The sequence below is a fragment of the Mirounga angustirostris genome, unplaced genomic scaffold, assembly GCF_029215605.1.
Source record: "Mirounga angustirostris isolate CCGP_5_RB_7025 unplaced genomic scaffold, mMirAng1.0.hap1 SCAF_1, whole genome shotgun sequence".
Classification (NCBI taxonomy): domain Eukaryota; kingdom Metazoa; phylum Chordata; class Mammalia; order Carnivora; family Phocidae; genus Mirounga; species Mirounga angustirostris.
Genome location: NW_026991709.1, coordinates 208,161,395 through 208,179,675, shown reverse-complemented (window position 1 = coordinate 208,179,675; position 18,281 = coordinate 208,161,395). Strand labels below are relative to the sequence as shown.

Here is an 18,281-nt window from a genome sequence, read left to right as displayed (position 1 = left end):
TGGCTGGAGGAACGAAATGATATTTATATAAACCAATGGGGAATTCTTAGGAAACTAGTTAGTGTCAAGTGACAAACCAGTCTATGAATCGATCCCTAATGTCATTGGCCGGCACTTTTGACTGGCGGGTCTTCCTGCCAATAAGACTTGGGTTTTCTTGCCGTCGGGGCCTCCCATAATAGGCGGAGCCAACATTGGCTTTTCCCGAAACACCGCCTCCTGGCCTTGACAACTCGCTGCCCCCACGCTATTGGCTCTTGCGGAAAAACGACAGTTCTGGAGTCCAATGAACCCACCGGGAGATCTCCTGGGGGAAGGTTCACTCAACCATAGGCCTATGCCTCTCTTTCACTGGCTCGTGTGTACGAGTGGCAGCGCGGCCGGCCAATCGGGGGCGGTGTGAGGGCTTTGGGCGCAGCCCCGGAGCCCGGGCGGGAGGTCGCTCGGGTCGGGTGTCGTCTGAGAACCGGATGAGGCGGCGACTGTGAGGCCGAGCCGGGAGCGGGCGTCGCGCCGAGGCCCGGGCGGGCGGGGAGCAACGGCTGCGGACGCCGCGGGGCCGCGTCGTTAAGGGCCGGGGGCAGGCGGGGAGCGCGGGGCGCTCGGGCCGGGGCCGCCGGCGCCATGGGCAACCGCGGGATGGAAGAGCTGATCCCGCTGGTCAACAAGCTGCAGGACGCTTTCAGCTCCATCGGCCAGAGCTGCCACCTGGACCTGCCGCAGATCGCCGTGGTGGGCGGCCAGAGCGCCGGCAAGAGCTCGGTGCTCGAGAACTTCGTCGGCCGGTGAGCGAGCGCGGCGGCGACGGCGGGCGGGCGGCGGCCTAGGGCGCGGAGGGCGGACCGGGAATGGCGCGCCCTGCGCAGCCGGCGTAACTGCGGCGCTTGCGTCCCCGCGACGGGGACGGGGACGGGGAGGCGGGCTCTGTGGGACGCCCTGGGCGGAGGGCTTCCTGCAGGGGTTGGGGAGCCGGCTCAGGCCCTTGGGGCGTCTCACCGACTGGGGGGGGGCGTGGGCCAGGAAGTGCGGTGGACCGTCGCCGACTCTTCTGGTCCCCCCTTTCGTGGCTGAATTCTACCATCTGGTTGCCTGTGGTTCAGGGTCCCTCTTCTCTGTCTGTCCGAAACCTGCCAGCTAGATACCTATTGGTTCGAACCCCTGTGGTCTGGCTGGCTGTTCATTTATCTGGAGCAGCCCCTGCCGTCTGGTTAGCTGTCTCTCTGTCCTGGATAGAACCCCTTGCCACCACCATTTGGCTGTCCATCTGCCCATTCCCTCAGGGTGGCCCCCTGCTGCCTGGCTAGCTGTCTGGGGTGACCTGTGCTGTCTGGCGGCCCGTCCGTGCCCCTCGCAGACTTTAACACTTAGCCGTGCCTCTGTTGGGTTACTCTGGCAAGCCTCTGCAGTCTGACTGGCTGGCTGGACCCTAGGGGACTCGGTTGTCTGGTTCTCCTAGACAGACTCTAAAGCCTGGTCCCTGGCAAACGCTGGCTTCTCTCACAAATAGATCCTTTCGTCTGTACAGGTGTCGGCCTTATCTTAGTCTGCCCATCAGTGCCCTGGCAGGCCCTGGCTGCCTGGCCCCACCTCTGCAGTAGGGAGGAGGTGGTGGGAGCATGCAGAGGACAAGGGAGCTGAAGGATGAAACCTGAATTTCCCTATCAGTTGGAAGTAGGCCCTGGGGGCGGGGGGGAACCTTTCTGCAGGATTCTTTCCCGGCCCTTGTCAGGGTGCTCTGGTATCCCAGAACACAGAGGCCAGCTCCCAAGCGAAAGCCTGCAAATTGGGGGCCCTCGTTGGAGCCTTATCAGGCTTTTGGGCAGCCCTGAGAAGCCTCAGTGTGCCCATCTGTCCGGTGGGCAAACTCCACTCTCTGGGCTGTTTCCAGGATTCAGGAAGCTGATGAATGAGAGCTGGACATGTGGCCTCCAGGGGTGTTTGGTTCTTTCCTCTCCCTTCCCCCGCCTCTTGCCCTTCTGCCTCCTAGATGGGCTGTCACTTCTCCATTCTGGGAAGGACTCCATTTGTGCCTGTGGCTGCCAAACGATAACATCACAGTAATCGTTAGTATTACTGTGGTTGTTATCGGTGTTGAGGGGTAATGTTCATCTGGCAGGCCCCAGGCTGAGTTCTTTTGTCAGCCTCTTGAACCCCATAGTGAGCGAGGTGGAAGTTCTCTTATCCCCACCTTAGACAGGAGCAGGGAGGCTCAGAAAAGACTCATTCTTGGCCCAAGGGCACCAGGCTAGGGCTCACTGGAACCCAGCTGGGTGCCCAGCCCCGCCCTGCCTTCCCGGAGGCCTGGAGTTTGGCTGTCAGCGGCATGAATTTCCTCCTTTGCTGCTTTGTCTCTGGCGCCTTGCCTGTTGTCCACTGTGGCGGAAAGGTGTGGACTTGGGGTCAGCCGGGCCTGGGCTGAGCCTTGGGCTGGGCTGTGGGCCCCTTTGCATGGTTATCTTCCTCCCTGCCCAGGCTTTCGATGGGCACACAGCAAAGTTCTGTCTATTTCATTTGCCTTGGGACTTTGCTCAGGTGGTTTGGCCTCTCTGAGCCTCAGTTTCCCCTCCTAAAAATGGGGTGATGGTCCCTCGACAAGACTGTTGCCATGATGCAGGGACATGATGTGTTGAAAGTGCTTACTTAACACAGTGCGTGGCACACGGTAGGTCGACAGGGACAGGCTGTTATTCACCATGCTGGTTCCTCTCATATCATCAACAAAAACTAATCAGAATGAAAGTGCTCAAGTTACACACTGGACTGCATTTAAGCTTGACGAGGCTGGCACTGCTATGATCCCATTTTACAGAGCAGAAAACGGAGGCTCAGCAGAGCACTCTTGCTCAAGGCCGTTCAGTGAGGAACTGGGGGCTCTAGGTTGGGGACCTGGGGTCTCTCTCCCCTGCCCACCTCCCCTCAGTCTCTCTGCCCTTCGCCTTTCTCTCTTACCCACCCATCCAGGCATCTACTACTGAGCTGGCTTCTGTGGCAACCTCCTCCCAGAAGCCTGCAATATGACCTTGATCGTTGAGAGCATTAGTTCGGGGCCTGAGAACCAGAGTTTTAAAAAAGCTTCTCGGAGATGGGTTGCTCAAACAGAGCTAACTTCTTTTTATTTCTGGAGCGTGGGTCAGGTTTCTTAGCTACCGAGCCCTGCCATAGGGGGACGGCAGGCAGGCCTCATTTTGAATGAGAACCTGTTTGCCTCTTTGCACTATGGATCTTTACAGTGGACATCTTGTCTAGTTTCAAGGAACAAACGAGAGAGTATGTCAAGGGCCTGGGCCTGGGGGTCAGCACAGACTGCTCTGTTTCATTGCTTCCTCCTTGTTGGTTTTTCTAAGAATGTGGTCCAAGGGAGAATGGCCCAGTTAGCTCAGCCTGTACCAGTGATTGCAGATTGACAGCTGGGGGCCGAGGCCTGCTTGCTGGTTTTTGTTTCACCTGCATAGCATTTCAAATCTTTTTCGTTTTTAATTAGCTGCCAATATTTATATTTTGCATCAAGATTTGGATTTTTGCATTGCTTAGCAAACACCCACAGATCTTTAGAGTTTAGTGGTGGTGTACATGGGCCTTAGGCCTTAGGCCTTAGGCCTGACTCCAGCATGTTTGGGTGTGTGAATTTGGCCAAGTGGACTCAGGTTCCTTTTCTGTAAAATGGGGTGATAACTACACCCTCCCCAGGGGGACTGCATAAGTTAATGGGTGTTGAGTGCATTGACCCTATCTATGCCCCTGGCAGCTGTTGTTATAATCCTCATATTCTGGCCTCCCTAGGCCCAAGTCTTGCTTGGCATCAAGTGCCTGGGTCAGACTAGAAGTGGCCACGGGAGTGCCACACTCCTCACTCCTCCCTAATAGTCGCCCAGGCTCATTTTACATTTGCCTGGGGACTCCTGGCCCTGGAAACCTTTGAGTTTAAGACCCTTGGCTTGTCTGCCCTGTACCAGAATGTGGCCCTAAGAAGGGGGAAGGATGTAGCTCTCCAGTGACCCTGGTCTTTTAGCCTCAGCAGCCAAATGGAGGGAGGAGCTTGGGAAATTTTTCCTTGGGAGAAGAGGAAGCCGAGGTTGAGGCCTCCAGCTCAGAACCCCCAGGGCTGGGCTTGATCCCATGAACCTTTCCCCTCTGAGCCTTGGTATCCCCAGCTAGGAAATGGGGCTGTTAACAGTATCTACTGATGGGCCCCTTTCAGGTGAGCAGATGGGTGTGTTTCACCTCTTAGGGGAGATAAAGTCATCTGGTGCCTATCATTGAGGGTGGAGGGAGGACTAAATGCTTCAAAGAGTGTATAGCACAGGAAGAGTGCTTAAAACGCTGTGCAGGGCGCCTGGGTGGCTCAGTTGGTTGGGCGACTGCCTTCGGCTCAGGTCATGATCCTGGAGTCCCTGGATCGAGTCCCGCATCGGGCTCCCTGCTCGGCGGGGAGCCTGCTTCTCCCTCTGACCCTCCCCCCTCTCATGTACTCGCTCTCTCTCAAATAAATAAATAAATAAATCTTTAAAAATAAAATAAAATAAAATAAAATGCTGTGCAGTTTTCATTTGTTCATTGAAAAATGTTTTCTGAGCACATGTACTCTGTGTGCGGCCCTGTTCTGGGGTGCAGACACAGCCCTGAGCAAGATACCAAAACCCCTGCCGTGGGGGGCAGATAAGGAAGGGGGCAGAACAGGGTGGAAATTGATAACTGTTAAGGAAAAGAAGAGCAGGCTCCTCCTGGAGAGGGCAGGGGAAAGTTCGGGTTTTAAATAGTAGGGGGCTGGGCATCAGGGAAGGCCTTCTTGGGAAAGTGACATTTGAGCCAAGACTTAAGCAGGTAAGGGGGGAGCCACCAGTGGAGATTTGCTGGGAGAGCGTCCCGGGCTGTGGGAACGGCCGGTGCAAAGGCCCTGAGATGGTCCTGTGCCTGCAGGCCAGTATAGCAGGAGAGTGGGGGGAGATGACATTAGCAGGTGCTGGGGTAGGGTGGGGGCCCAGGAGGGCTCTGAGCAGAGGGAAGGCTGTGGTGGCGCCATTCCAGTCGTTTCGGACCTGGTTCTGGGCAAGCTGAGGACTCTCCTTCGATTTTCAGCTTTACCTCAATTTTCTCAGTGAGTGGTACTTGCTAACTCACAGAGGAGCCCAGTGCCATTTTTCTTTTGACAAGAATCAGCTGCCCATGGGTCTCTACCATCTCCAGCCCCATTTCCATTTGGTCTTCGGTGATGTGTCTCTCATGGAGACATGGCCACACCAGGCTGCTGCCTGGCACACAGTGGGTGCTGGACAGATACCTGTCAGATGACTGGTGGCCGCTCCCGTCCCCGCCAGACCAAGGGGCAGGCACACGGGCTGCTGCCTGGGCTGGTTTGTGCCTTCACAGATCGTAGGTGTTTAAAGTTGCTTGGAGGGGCACCTGGGTGGCTCAGTCATTGGGCCTCTGCCTTCGGCTCAGGTCATGATCCCGGGGTCCTGGGATCGAGCCCCGCATCAGGCTCCCTGCTCAGCGGGAAGCCTGCTTCTCCCTCTCCCACTCCCCCTGCTTGTGTTCCCTCTCTCGCTGTTTCTCTCTCTGTCAAATAAATAAAATCTTAAAAAAAAATAAAAATAAAAAATAAAGCTGCTTGGAAATGACAGCTGTTGCCATTGTTTTTCCTTTCGGTGGAAAACTAAGGTTCCTTTGCCTGTGTGGTCGGTAGTACCCGGGCCAGCCTGAATGGGGAGCATCTGGAGGCGCCGGTGGAATGTGGCTGTCCCTGTCACACGTCGGCCGAATGACCTCACTTCTCGCATCTGGGAAATGGGAATCAGGATGTTCCCTCTCCCCTGGGAGCGGGCTGAGGATCAGATGAGCTAATCCTTGTGAAATAGGAGAGCCCTGCCTTTTGCAAAAGCCACGGATGAGGACTTACCGGCAGTTAATTTCTTTTTCTGCAAAGAGATGGAGTTCATAATTACTTTGTTAATATAAAAGACCACCTTATTTTATTTATTTATTTTTTTTAAAGGTTTTATTTTTTTATTTTTTAAAGATTTTATTTATTTATTTGACAGAGAGACACAGCGAGAGAGGGAACACAAGCAGGGGGAGTGGGAGAGGGAGAAGCAGGCTTCCTGCCAAGCAGGGAGCCCAGTGTGGGGCTCGATCCCAGGACCCTGGGATCATGACCTGAGCCGAAGGCAGACGCTTAATGACTGAGCCACCCAGGCGCCCCTAAAGGTTTTATTTACTTATTTGACAGAGAGAGATAGTGAGAGACGGAACACAAGCAGGGGGAGTGGAAGAGGGAGAAGCAGGCTTCCCGCTGAGCAAGGAGCCCGATGCGGGGCTCGATCCCAGGACCCTGGGATCACGACCTGAGCCGAAGGCAGACGCTTAACAACTGAGCCACCCAGGCGCCCCAAGACCACCTTATTTTAGCGCAAACGTGAATTGAGTGCCTCTCGTGCAGGCGGGCCTCATTCTGGCTTTCGCCCGGAGGAGGGTGGGGGGCAGGAATATAACCGGGACCTGCCAGTGAGCCAGATCCTGAAATGCTAGCGGGAGCCCATTACTGGTGTGTTTCTAAGTGAAAATGGTGGCTGGGATCAAATACTTGGTGGGAGAATCATTTATGCTCACTTAGTGTATGGTGGTGGGAGCGAATTGGCTAGACAAACAGTGTGTCTGACAACCAGCTATGAAATAGCTACTCAGGGAGCGAGAAAGAGGATTTAATGACCCAGGAGGCTGTGGAAGACCGTTTCGTTTCCAGACCCAATGGAAGTGTGCTCTCACCTCGTTCGAAGCAGTTGTATTTTTGGCGTAAAAAGCCTGGGAAGGTGTATGCCTCCTGAACCCCCCATGTGGGTGGTCTCCCCATATGATTCTTGGTTTGGTTTTGCTTGTTTGGATTATGTTCACGGTCAGGAAGACAGATTTCTCCAGAGCTCAGCTCCGGGCGGCCAAGTGCTTTTTCAGAGTTAGGGATAATGGCCCTCGCTAGGTACACGGATTGAAATCCCCTGGTGGTGAGCTGGTGGTTTCTGGGGCGAGGGCAGAGATGAGCTTGTGGACAGCTCTAGATTTAGGGTTTTCAGAGGTAGCGCCGACGGAAGGGAACCATGTGTCTCTCCAGGTGTTTGCATTTGGGTCAGAGCCACATCTGCCAAGCTCTTGCCAGATTTGGGTGGAAATGCTGAAATTACAGGGCCCTCACTTGCAAGAAAAAATGGGAACATCAGCTAACCCTTAATTTACTGGAGTTGCTAACCACATGCTGTAATTAAGCCCTTATTGTGTGAAAGCTTTGGGAATATGCAAGCCGATAATGAGATATTTATAGGACATTAGCTCTCATCCGAATAAAAGACAAAAATTGCCTTGCCTCTGAAGCAAGATGGCCCTGGAGAGAAAAGACTCTGCTTCTGGGTGCGTTTTGGGTTCCTCTTAGTATGGGCAGTGTGGCCCCTGCTGGGTGCTGGGGATTTTCCCTCCCGGAGTCACCCTCAGCTTGAACAGGGAGCCGGTGACTCTTGGTTTCACCTGCTGCTGGATGTTGATGACACAGTAGGAGGTGATGTTTGTGGAGCATCATTCTGTGCCATCCCCTGGGGACCTCTGTCTAAAATCTGACCGGGTGGTCCCAGCAGTATCCTTGCTTTACAGATGAAGAAACTGAGGCCAGAGAGGGGAACTGACTTGAAGTCTGCACTCTGGGAGAGGGGGCTGAGATGGAGGCCTGAACCAGCAGGCACATGAGGGTCAGGAAAGTGCCTGTGGGAGGCCTGCTTTCCCTAAATTTTCATTATGCAAGTCGGACACCGAAGGCCGAGTTCTAGTGAAAAGGAAACCGTGACCCATGAGGAAGAACATGCTTCAGCCCCATCCCGTCCTCCCAGTTCCACGGGGGGAGCACCACTGTCAGGTTGGGGTGGATCCTGCCAGACCCCTCTTGCGTCTTTTTGTCCATAAATCCTTGCTGGTACCTACGGAAAACCTGTAGCACTGCCAGCAGTTGGTTCTTTTTCAGCGTATCTCTTTTCTAGAACTGGGACCACCTCCGTTATACGGTGTGGAAACTTGTTTTCCAGCCACTTAACACATCCCAGAGGTCTTTCCATGTTGGAGCGTCTGTCACTGCTGCTTGGAATTTCCTGACAGCCCCAGAGGGGTAAGGAATGGAGGAAGGGGCCAGCAGGAGTTGCCGTGACTGTCCCCCTGAGAAATGGCAGCACCCTCCGTGTGCGTAATGCACGCTGGGGCCTCGGCACCAGGCGCCTTCTTGCCTTGAGGCCGGTGCTCGATCCCTGTTTACTGGTGAGGAGATTGGGTTAGAGAGGTTTGCCCAAGGATGTTGGGGCTGCGGGTGGCCAAACTTGAACCCAGAGCTTTGGCTTTCACGGGAGGCCTTCCCGGGGCCTGCTGGCCTGGACCTGGAGTGGCTGCCTCAACCCGTGGCCCAGCTTCCTAGGGTCAAGTTTTCACTCCTTCTGCTCTGTTTGTCCCACAGAGTGGCCTCAGAGATTTCTGGAAAAGGCCAGGTGTCGAGGAGTAATCCAAACCCTCCGTAGGTCCTTGCAGCGCCCACTGACGTGCTCAGTACCACACCTCGGTTGCTTGATTGGCCTCTTTCAGTGGCTGTCGGGGGTGGCTCTGGTCTTCCACACCGAACAGACTTTGCACATCTTCGGTGCGCTCACTGTGTGCCAGGTGCTGAGCGCTCTCTGTGTGTCCTTTTGGGTCGGCCCCATCTTACAGACAAGGCAGCTGAGGGGCAGGCAGGTGGGGGGCCTCCAAGTCCCCGCACTTGCCCACTGGTTCACTCAATCAGTATTTGTCTCTGGTGGAGAATGGTGCCACCGTACCAAGCAGCAGGGTCTGGGCTTGAATGGGGGTGTTGCCACCAGTGAGCCCCAAGAGCTTCTTGTCCTCTCGGGAGGCACAGGGAGAAGGGGTGGAGGCATGTGGAAGACACAGGTTCTAATAGGGCACCTTGGGGCAGGAATGGTGGTCAGGGAATGCTTCCTGGAGGAGGCGTAGGTCTTTCTGTTGAGGTGAGGAGGTTGGGCAGGAGCTGGCATTCGTATGAATTCGTACTTTTATGGCCATCCTGCCTGGCTGTGGGCTCCAGCTCGTGGCTTGAGCCCTGTTCATAGGCGCTTTCTTTTCTTTCCTTTTCTTTTTTCCTTTTTTTGGTTTTTCAGGTTTGATTTTATTTCCAGTTAGTTAACACAGTGTTGTATTCGTTTTAGGTGTGCAATATAGCGTTAGCTCAGCATGACACCTGCCCTCCTTCATCCCCTCTCTTTTTCGTGGCTGTGTAGTACTCAGATACAGAGGCACCTTGGTTTATTTACCAGCCTCCTGGGGATGGATGTTGAGGTTCTTTCTAGGCATCTAGTCCCAGATTTGCACGTGGGCAGGGGGCACCTGGGATTGGTTTGGAACTGGTCAGAGTCCTCCACCCTGGGTTCTCGGCTCCGGCCCTTAGCCCCTGCCCTCACTGGGTGCCTGTGGACCCGTGAGTGGGGGCACGTCCCTCCTCTGGCATAACCTGCCCAGGCTCCTACCTCACTTGGGGTAAAAGCCCAACTTCTGTGCCCCCCTCCGCCCCCCCACGCCTCCAGCCCTCACCTCCTCCCCTTCTCCCCCTCCTTCATCCCTCCAGCCACACAGCCTGCTCCCAGAACCCCCCAGGCTCACTCTCACCTGACGCCTTGCTCTTCCCTCATTTGCATCTCTTTGTCCAGAGTTCTGTGTGCCCTGCCCCACCCCTCTCTTCTTGGGTCCCTGCTGAAAGCTCATCTCTCTGCGGGGCTGACACTTACCTACCCTGGCTCACACCGGGCCTGGCACTCTCTCAGACCCCCTGCCCTTCTGTGTTTTCTTCTGAGCTCTTATTAACACCTGAAATTATTTTCATTATTTGTCTGTCTCTGTCTGCCCTCCTCCCAACCCCCAGCATAATAGCAAGTTCTCACAGGCAGGGGTTTTTGTCTGTGTGTTCCTTGCTTTCCCGGTACGTAGTAGGAGCATGCGTATTTGTTGAATGAATGTACCTAGAAACCAGAATTGGATTGATTTCACTGCGCAGATGTTCATTGAGGAAGGGGGCTGGAGGACGGTGCTGAGACTCCGCGTTGGGGGCTCACAGTGGTGAGATGGGGCATGAGGTGCTCCAAGGGGGCCAGAAGCAGGCGCATCTTCTTCACGGGGAGGCCTGTGATTTGTCCTGTGGACACTGATAATAACAGTATTGTGCTAAGACCCCAGGGCCAGCCAAGCTCGGATGTCTGTCTGGGCTGACTTCCCCAGCTGTAAGAGGGGTCCCCACCCTGGGCTGGGGCAACGGAGGCCCCACAGAGCTACCAATGAGCTGCCCCCTTAACTCTTGCTTAGTACCTGGGTGCCAGGCAGGGGTGGGCACCACTTTGCCCAGGTGCTTGAGCACGTTCACCACGGGGGCCCCCCGAGGTTCGAAGGCAGGATGCCCAAGTAAGTGCCCACTTGGACCAGAGCAGAACCATGGAAAGGAAGCCACTGGGGGTCGTCCTCCCATAGGGAGCCAGGGGGAGAGGTCATAAAATACCAGCATGCCTCCCTAGACCATCTTAAAACTCCTGTGGGATTCTAGAGCCATAGCATGGAAGACTAGTGCTCTGTAACGGGAGACTTCCTTTGGCTAAACTTGAACCCGCTCGGACCGTAGACCCGCAGGATATGGACAAACGGCCAGCAGAGCTGTCTAGGCCCCCGGTGACACCCCCACGCCCAGACATAGGAGGAGGCGTCCCGGAGACTCTACTGCATGATACATTGTCCCAGCGATAAGTCTTTGGGGACCAACAGGCTGGCTGATGAGCAGAGCAGGCAGGAACAGTCCCAGCTGCGGTGACAGCCGCCTGCTGGGTGATACACCCTGGCACGGCCAGGCCAGCCCTGGAGGAAGCCCCTGTGGTGGGCCTGGGACACAGCCCTGTCTGTCTCAGGCCATCGGGCCTCTGAGTTCTCTGCTGATGGGTAGGGTCTTTCTGGAGGGTCACAGCCTCCTTGTCCAGGAGGCTCCCAGCTGGCCCTGTAGCCAGGGAGCCAGTGGTTTTGAGGATGACGCCTTCAGATGTTGTTCTTTTTCTACCTGGTGGGGCGACGGAGTGCCAGGGATCTCTAAATCAGGATGGGGGAATTGCGCCCAGGGACGTGGAGCCAGCCACTCAGCTTGAGAGAGCCTTCCTGTGGTTTGAGTTGGCACGTCTTGTTGCAATACTGAGTTCCCCTCATCTGGGTGGAAGCTGTTCTGATGGAAGTGCAGCCTCTGTGACGTCTGTCCTGCCGACACCTGCCGCTGGTGGTGCCCGCTGGGCTCACCGCAGAGCTCAGGGCGAACGGCTCTGCAGCGAGGGCGGGGGGGGGGGGCGGCGCTCCACCCGGAATACGCACCCAGCACCGGCAGAAAATGACACGTTGGCTTGAGGTTTCAGTTCTTTTCTTTTTTAACTTAAAGATTTTATTTATTTATTTATTTATTTGACAGAGCGAGACAACGAGAGAGGGAGAAGCAGGCTTCCCGCCGAGCAGGGAGCCCGATGCGGGGGCTCGATCCCAGGACCCTGGGATCATGACCTGAGCCGAAGGCAGATGCTTAACGACTGAGCCACCCAGGCGCCCCTTTTCTTTTTTAATATTAAGATAAGTAAGGCAGAGGTTCCTGGTGCCCTTTGCAGGGAACCACTTCCATCAGCCCATGGCTCTTGCCAGATCCTTTTTCTGTATCTCTGTGTGCGAATGTTCCCCATTCCTCCCAATGCCATTAGAAGCCCATGTTTGAGAGTCTGGATTCCTGCCATAATGTGTCCGCCTCATGCCAAGTTCCTGTTCTTCAGTGTCTGGAGGAGTTTTTGCCTTTGTTTTGTTTGTGATACATTTTTTATATTGGAACAATTTTAGATTGACAGAAAATTTAAAAAAACAGTTTTTTTAAAGATTTTATTTACTTATGGGGTGCCTCGGTCATTAAGTGTCTGCCTTCGGCTCAGGTCATGATCCCAGGGTTTTGGGATCAAGCCCCACATTGGGCTTCTTGCTCCACGGGAAGCCTGCTTCTCCCTCTCCCACTTCTCCTGCTTGTGTTCCCTCTCTAGCTGTGTCTCTGTCTGTCAAATAAATAAATAAAATCTAAAAAAAAAAAAAAGATTTTATTATTAGAGAAAATGAACGGGTGGGGCAGGGGCAGAGGGAGAAGTAGACCCCGTGCTGAGTGGGGAGCCAACTCGGGGCTCGATCCCAGGACCCTGGGATCATGACTTGAGCTGAAGGCAGATGCTTAGCCATCTGAGCCACTCAGGTGTCCCAAAAATAAACAAGTTTTAAGTTCACAGCAAAGACCGTAGAAAGAATTCCCGTGTACCCTTCACCCATCCTTTCCTGATGTTAACGTCTTACCGCATGTTCCTCACAACTAAGAAATGGATCTTGGTAGGTTGTTATCATTAAGGAAAGCCAGACTTTCTGCAGATTTCCCCAGTGTTCCCCATTGCGTCCTTTTTCTGTTCCAGGACCCCGTCTGGGATGCCACAATGCAGGCAAGCCGTCTCTCCTCCTTAGTCGCTGCTGGTCTGTGACACCACCACCCTCTTTGCTTGCTTTTCATGCCCTTGGTATTTAATAGAATGTCCTTCAGTTTGGGTGTTTTGTTTTGTTTTGTTTTTAAGATTTTATTTATTTATTTGACAGAGAGAGAGATAGCGAGAGCAGGAACACAAGCAGGGGGAATGGGAGAGGGAGAAGCAGGCTTCTTGCCGAGCAAGGAGCCCAATGTGGGACTCGATCCCAGGACCCTGAGATCATGACCTGGGCCGAAGGCAGACGCTTAACGACTGAGCCACGCAGGCACCCCCTTCAGTTTGGGTTTATCTGGTATTTTCATGATTAGATGGGGGCTCCAGGTTTGGGGAGAAGAACAGAGAGGTGAGGAGCCCTTTCCTCCACATCCTGTCAGGGGTCCATGATATCAACAAGTCTTCTCATGGGTGTTGCTGACCTTGATCTCTTGGTCAAGGCCGTGTCTGTCAGCTTTCCCTACGGTAGTTCACTCTTTTTCTCCTTTTCATATATCTTCCTTTGGAAGCCTCAATGGTTCTTCTTGATTACTTAAATCAGTAACATGTTAAGTGTGGCACAAAGTTCCAAAATATCAGAGAGGATGGGGAGAGAGGCCTTGCTACCTGCAGCTCGTGCCCTCACAGCTAACCGCCCTGCTCTGGACAAACAGAAGCAAACACGTGTGTGTGTGTTCTCCCCTCCCCCATACACAACTTTGCACCCTGGTCGGAGCAGTGAGATTGTGACTGGACAGTGTTCTCGGAGATCTTCCTGTGTCAGCACAGAGTTTGTTTGCCCCTTCGGCTGGTTTTCCACCCTCCAGGTATAATTTACATACAGTAAACGCCACCCATTTGTAACGTGGAGTTCTGTTTTGACAAACAAGCAGACTTGTGTCACCACCGCCATGATCAACACACAGAACACTTGCAGTCCCCCCAGGAGTCCCCCTGTGCCCTTTTGTGGTCACCCTCGCTCCACCCTGTGCACCAGGCACCTGCTGATGGGTTCTCCACCCTATGGTTTTGCCTTTTCCAGAATCTTATGTAAATGAGCCCACGCGGCTTCTGAGTCGGCCGTGGTTCACTCTGCGTAACGCACTGGAGAACCATCCGGGCCGAATGCAGCTGCCGTTCAGTCCTTTTTATTGCTGAGGAGTATTTTGTGGTATGGCTGGGCCACCATCTGTTGAACTGTTCACCAGCTGAAGGACAGTGCGTTATCTCCAATTCTTGGTGATTCTGAATAATGCTGATAGAAACTTTTATGCTCCTGTCTCTGTGTGGCTCGTGAATAGGATACATTTTGACTTAATGTATCTATGACTTAGGAGGTAAGATTGAGGTTATGATTTTTTTGCATATGAATGTCCAATTGTGTCAGTACTATTTATTTATTTGTTTGTTTGTTTATTTAGTAGGCTGCACACCCAGCATGGAGCCCACCTGGGGGCTTGAACTCAATGACCCTGAGCTTGAGATCTGGGCCAAGATCGAGCCAGATGCTTAACTGACTGAGCCACCCAGGCGTCCCATGTCAGTACTATTTATTGAAAAGACCTTCTTTTGGGGACGCCTGGGTTGCTCAGTCGGTTAAGCGTCTGCCTTCAGCTCAGGTCATGATCCCAGGGTCCTGGGATCGAGCCCTCCATCAGGGGGTCCCTGTTCAGCGGGGAGCCTGCTTCTCCCTCTCCCTCTGCCCCTTTCCCCCCCGCTGGTTCTCTCTCTTGCAAATAAATGAACAAAATCTTAAAAAAGAAAGAAAGGAAGGAAGGAAGGAAGGAAGAAAAAGAAAGAAAGGAAGGAAAGAAAGAAAGGAAGAAAGGAAGAAAGAAAGAAAGAGAAAAAGAAAGAAAGAAAAGACCTTTTTTTCTCCATTGAGGTGCCTGAGTCAGAAACCAATGGGCTGTGTTTGTGTGGGTTCATTCTGGACTCTGTTTTCTGCAGACATTGATCTGTATGTCCCGACCTTTGACCAAAACCACATTTCTTTATTACTTTATAGTAAGTCTTGAAATCAGGCCGGGTGAGTCTTCTTTGTTAGTCATTTTCAGAATTGTTTTGGCTAGTGTAGTTCCTTTGCCTTTACATATAAATTTTAGAATCAGCTTGTTGATTTCTTAAAGAAAAAGAAATTTCTCCATCTTGGTACATGGAGAACTTTGCTATTAGTTTTTCTGCTGTGTGATTCCATGGACCCATCAGTGCTCACCTGGCCCAGTGCAGTTACTTCCTCCTAGGTCTTGTACCTTCTGCCCTCACTCCCTGCCCACCCCAGGCTCTTCTCCCTACAGTGGCTAGAGGGGGCCTATTAAGAACCTATTCCCCCTTTGCTCAGACTCCACCATGTCTCCTAGCTCCCTTGGGGTGAAAACTGAAGTCTTCACTACCACCAGAAGGTCCTGCATGATCTCCTTGTCCCCCCCCCCCCCCCCGCCCCACCGTCCCATCACTTCTCTCCCTTCATCTCCCTCATCTGCCCCTGTTTCTCCCTTACTTGTTCTGTTCTGGCTGTACTGGGCTCCTCACTGTTCCTGAAACATGTGAAACACGGTCCCACCTCAGGGCCTTTGCATATGCTCTTCCTCTGCCTGGAAAGCTCTTTCTTTGAGACAACCTGATGGATCATTTGTCACCAACATCTGGCCTGTGGTCAGATGTCTCCTCAACAGGCCTTGCCTGGCCTCACTGCTAAAATGCCTCCACCCTGTTACTCCATCCTCTTGCCCTGCTTAATTTTTCTTGGAAGCACTTGACACTCCCTGTCATTGTTCTACCTGTTTATTTGGTTTATTGTCCATCTCCACCCAGTAGAGGGTCAGTGACTTGCTGGTGGGGCCTTGTTCTTGGGTGTGCCCCAGCCCTTTGTATGGTGCCCGGTGCGTATGAGATGCTCTAGAACCCCCTCTTCTCCATGTAAACGAACTGTGTGTCTCAATCACTAACTGGTACTCACTCAGCAAAAGCAGCCGAGCTTGCTGTTTGCCCTGCTCCAACCTGGGCTGCCACTCCCCCGGTCGCCACTTGGAGTCAGGCCTGGGTGGGGGAGGCACACACTAGTCAGGCATACCACAGAGAGACGGAGACTGTGACTAAGATCAGGGTCACAGAGGGGATGAGGCTGTAGGAGGGCAGGATGAGGGCAGGCCACAGTCAGAGGCCCGGGCCTTTCTGGGAGGGTTTGTGTGGGTTGGCAGTGGTTTTTATCTTTTTTTAATTAAAAAAAATTTTTTTAAGATTTATTTATTTGAGAGAGAGAGAGAGAGAGCGCAGGGGGAGGGGCTGCCAACCTACTGAGCCACCCAGGCCACCCCAGCAGTGGTTTTTGAAAAAAAATTTTTTTATTGTCATGTTAATCACCATACATTACATCATTAGTTTTAGATGTAGTGTTCCATGATTCATTGTTTGTGCATAACACCCAGTGCTCCATGCAGAACGTGCCCTCTTTAATACCCATCACCAGGCTAACCCATCCTCCCACCCCCCTCCCCTCTAGAACCCTCAGTTTGTTTTTCAGAGTCCATCGTCTCTCATGGTTCATCTCCCCCTCCGATTTCCCCCTCTTCATTCTTCCCCTCCTGCTATCTTCTTCTTTTTTTTTCTTAACATATATTGCATTATTTGTTTCAGAGGTACAGATCTGAGATTCAACAGTCTTGCACAATTCACAGCGCTTACCAGAGCACATACCCTCCCCAATGTCTATCACCAGCCACCCCATCCCTCCCACCCCACCCCCCACTCCAGCAACCCTCAGTTGGTTTCCTGAGATTAAGAATTCCTCATATCGGGGCACCTGGGTGGCTCAGTTGGTTAAGCGACTGCCTTCGGCTCAGGTCATGATCCTGGAGTCCCGGGATGGAGTCCCGCATCAGGCTCCCTGCTCGGCAGGGAGCCTGCTTCTCCCGCTGACCCTCCCCCTCTCATGTGCTCTCTGTCTCTCTCATTCTCTCTGTCTCAAATAAATAAATAAAATCTTAAAAAAAAAAAAAAGAATTCCTCATATCAATGAGGTCATATGATACATGTCTTTCTCTGTTTGACTTATTTCGCTCAGCATAATACCCTCCAGTTCCATCCACAGCAGTGGTTTTTATCTTAAAGATAGATGATGGACTTGCTCCCTTCTTGGTATAGGGGTTGCTCTTGTGCTTTTTGTTTTAAAATAGCATCTCTACTGAACTGAAATATAATTCACATACCATAAAACTCATCCTTTTAAAGGACTGTTGGAGGGGGGCACCTGGCTGGCTCCGTCCGTAGAGCATGCAACTTTTTTTTTTTTAAGATTTTATTTATTTGTCAGAGAGAGAGTGCGGGAGAGTAAGCAAGCACAAGCAGGGGGAGCGGCAGGCAGAGGGAGAAGCAGACTCCCGCTGAGCAGGGAGCCCGATGCGGGGCTCGATCCCAGGACACCCGAGCCAAAGGCAGATGCTTAACCAACTGAGCCACCCAGGTGTCCTGAACATGCGACTCTTGATCTTGGAGTTGTGAGTTTGAGCCCCACATTGGGTGTAGAGATGACTTAAAAATAAAATCTTAAAAAAATAAAAAAGTGTACTGTCAGGTGATTTTTAGCATCGTCAGAGTTGTGCGGCGATCACCACTGTCTTAATTTCAAAACCTTTTCATGCCCCCAAAAGAAACTCTGTCCTCATCAGCAGTCACTCCCCACCCCTAGCAACTCCCAACCACTAATCTGCTTTCTGTCTGTGAATTTGCCTGCTCTGGATGTTTTGTATCAATGGAATCCTACACAACTTGGTTTTTGTGTCTGGCTCCTTGCACTTTGTATGGTGTGTTCAAGGTTCATCCTTGCTACTGCACCAATCAGAATTCCATTCCTTTTCATGGCTGAATAATATTCCATTGTACAGCTATGCCACCTTGTGTATATCCGCTCCTCAGTCGACAAACATTTGGGTCATTTCTACTTTTTGGCCATCAGGAATAGTGCTGCTTTGAACATTTGTGTACAGATTTTTTTTTTTTAAGATTTTATTTATTTATTTGAGACAGAGAGAATGAGAGACAGAGAGCATGAGAGGGAGGAGGATCAGAGGGAGAAGCAGACTCCCTGCCGAGCAGGGAGCCCGATGCGGGACTCGATCCCGGGACTCCAGGATCATGACCTGAGCTGAAGGCAGTCACTTAACCAGCTGAGCCACCCAGGCGCCCTTGTGTACAGATTTTATGTGCACGTGTGTTCATTTCTTTTGAGTCTCTATGTAGGACTGAAATTGCTGAGCCATGTGGTAATCCTTAGGTTTAACCTTGCGAAACTCCCAGACAGTTTTCCACAGTGGCTGCCTCATCTTACAGCAGACCAGCACTGTAGGAGGGTTCCAGTTTCTCCACATCTTCGCCAACACTTGTTCTTATCTGCCTTTTTGAATTTAGCTTCCCAGTGGGTATGAAGTGGTATTTTGCTCCTTTCTTATTTTCATTTCCCTAATGACTAATGATAAGCTTTTCATGTGCTTAGTGGCCATTTTTCTATCTTCTTTGAAGACATGTCTATTCAAGTCATTTGTCTGTTTTTAAATTGGGGTATTTGTCTATTGTTGATTTGTAAAAGTTCTCTATATCTGGTATCAAGACCGATCCCTTATGAGATATATGATTTGCGAATACCTTCTTCCATTATGGGAGTTGTCTTTTTACTTTCTTAGAAGAAGACAAGTTTTATTTTGATGAAATCCCATTTCTGTATTT

General features: G+C 52.2%; 1 protein-coding gene across 14 annotated transcripts in view; it reads left to right on the top strand.

The window, feature by feature from the left end:
- The first annotated feature begins 474 nt into the window (after positions 1-474).
- The window catches only part of DNM2 (dynamin 2), an 85,897-nt gene continuing 68,090 nt past the window's right edge, over positions 475-18,281 (top strand). For 4 of the 14 annotated variants that reach the window (XM_064571070.1, XM_064571074.1, XM_064571049.1 and 1 more), the window contains exon 1: positions 476-785. In XM_064571070.1, the coding sequence (XP_064427140.1) occupies positions 625-785 (161 nt within the window). In that variant the 5' untranslated portion in view covers positions 476-624. Of the gene's footprint in view, positions 786-18,281 lie in introns of all 14 variants that reach the window. The other 10 variants (XM_064571062.1, XM_064571047.1, XM_064571033.1 and 7 more) reach the window with 5 other exon arrangements.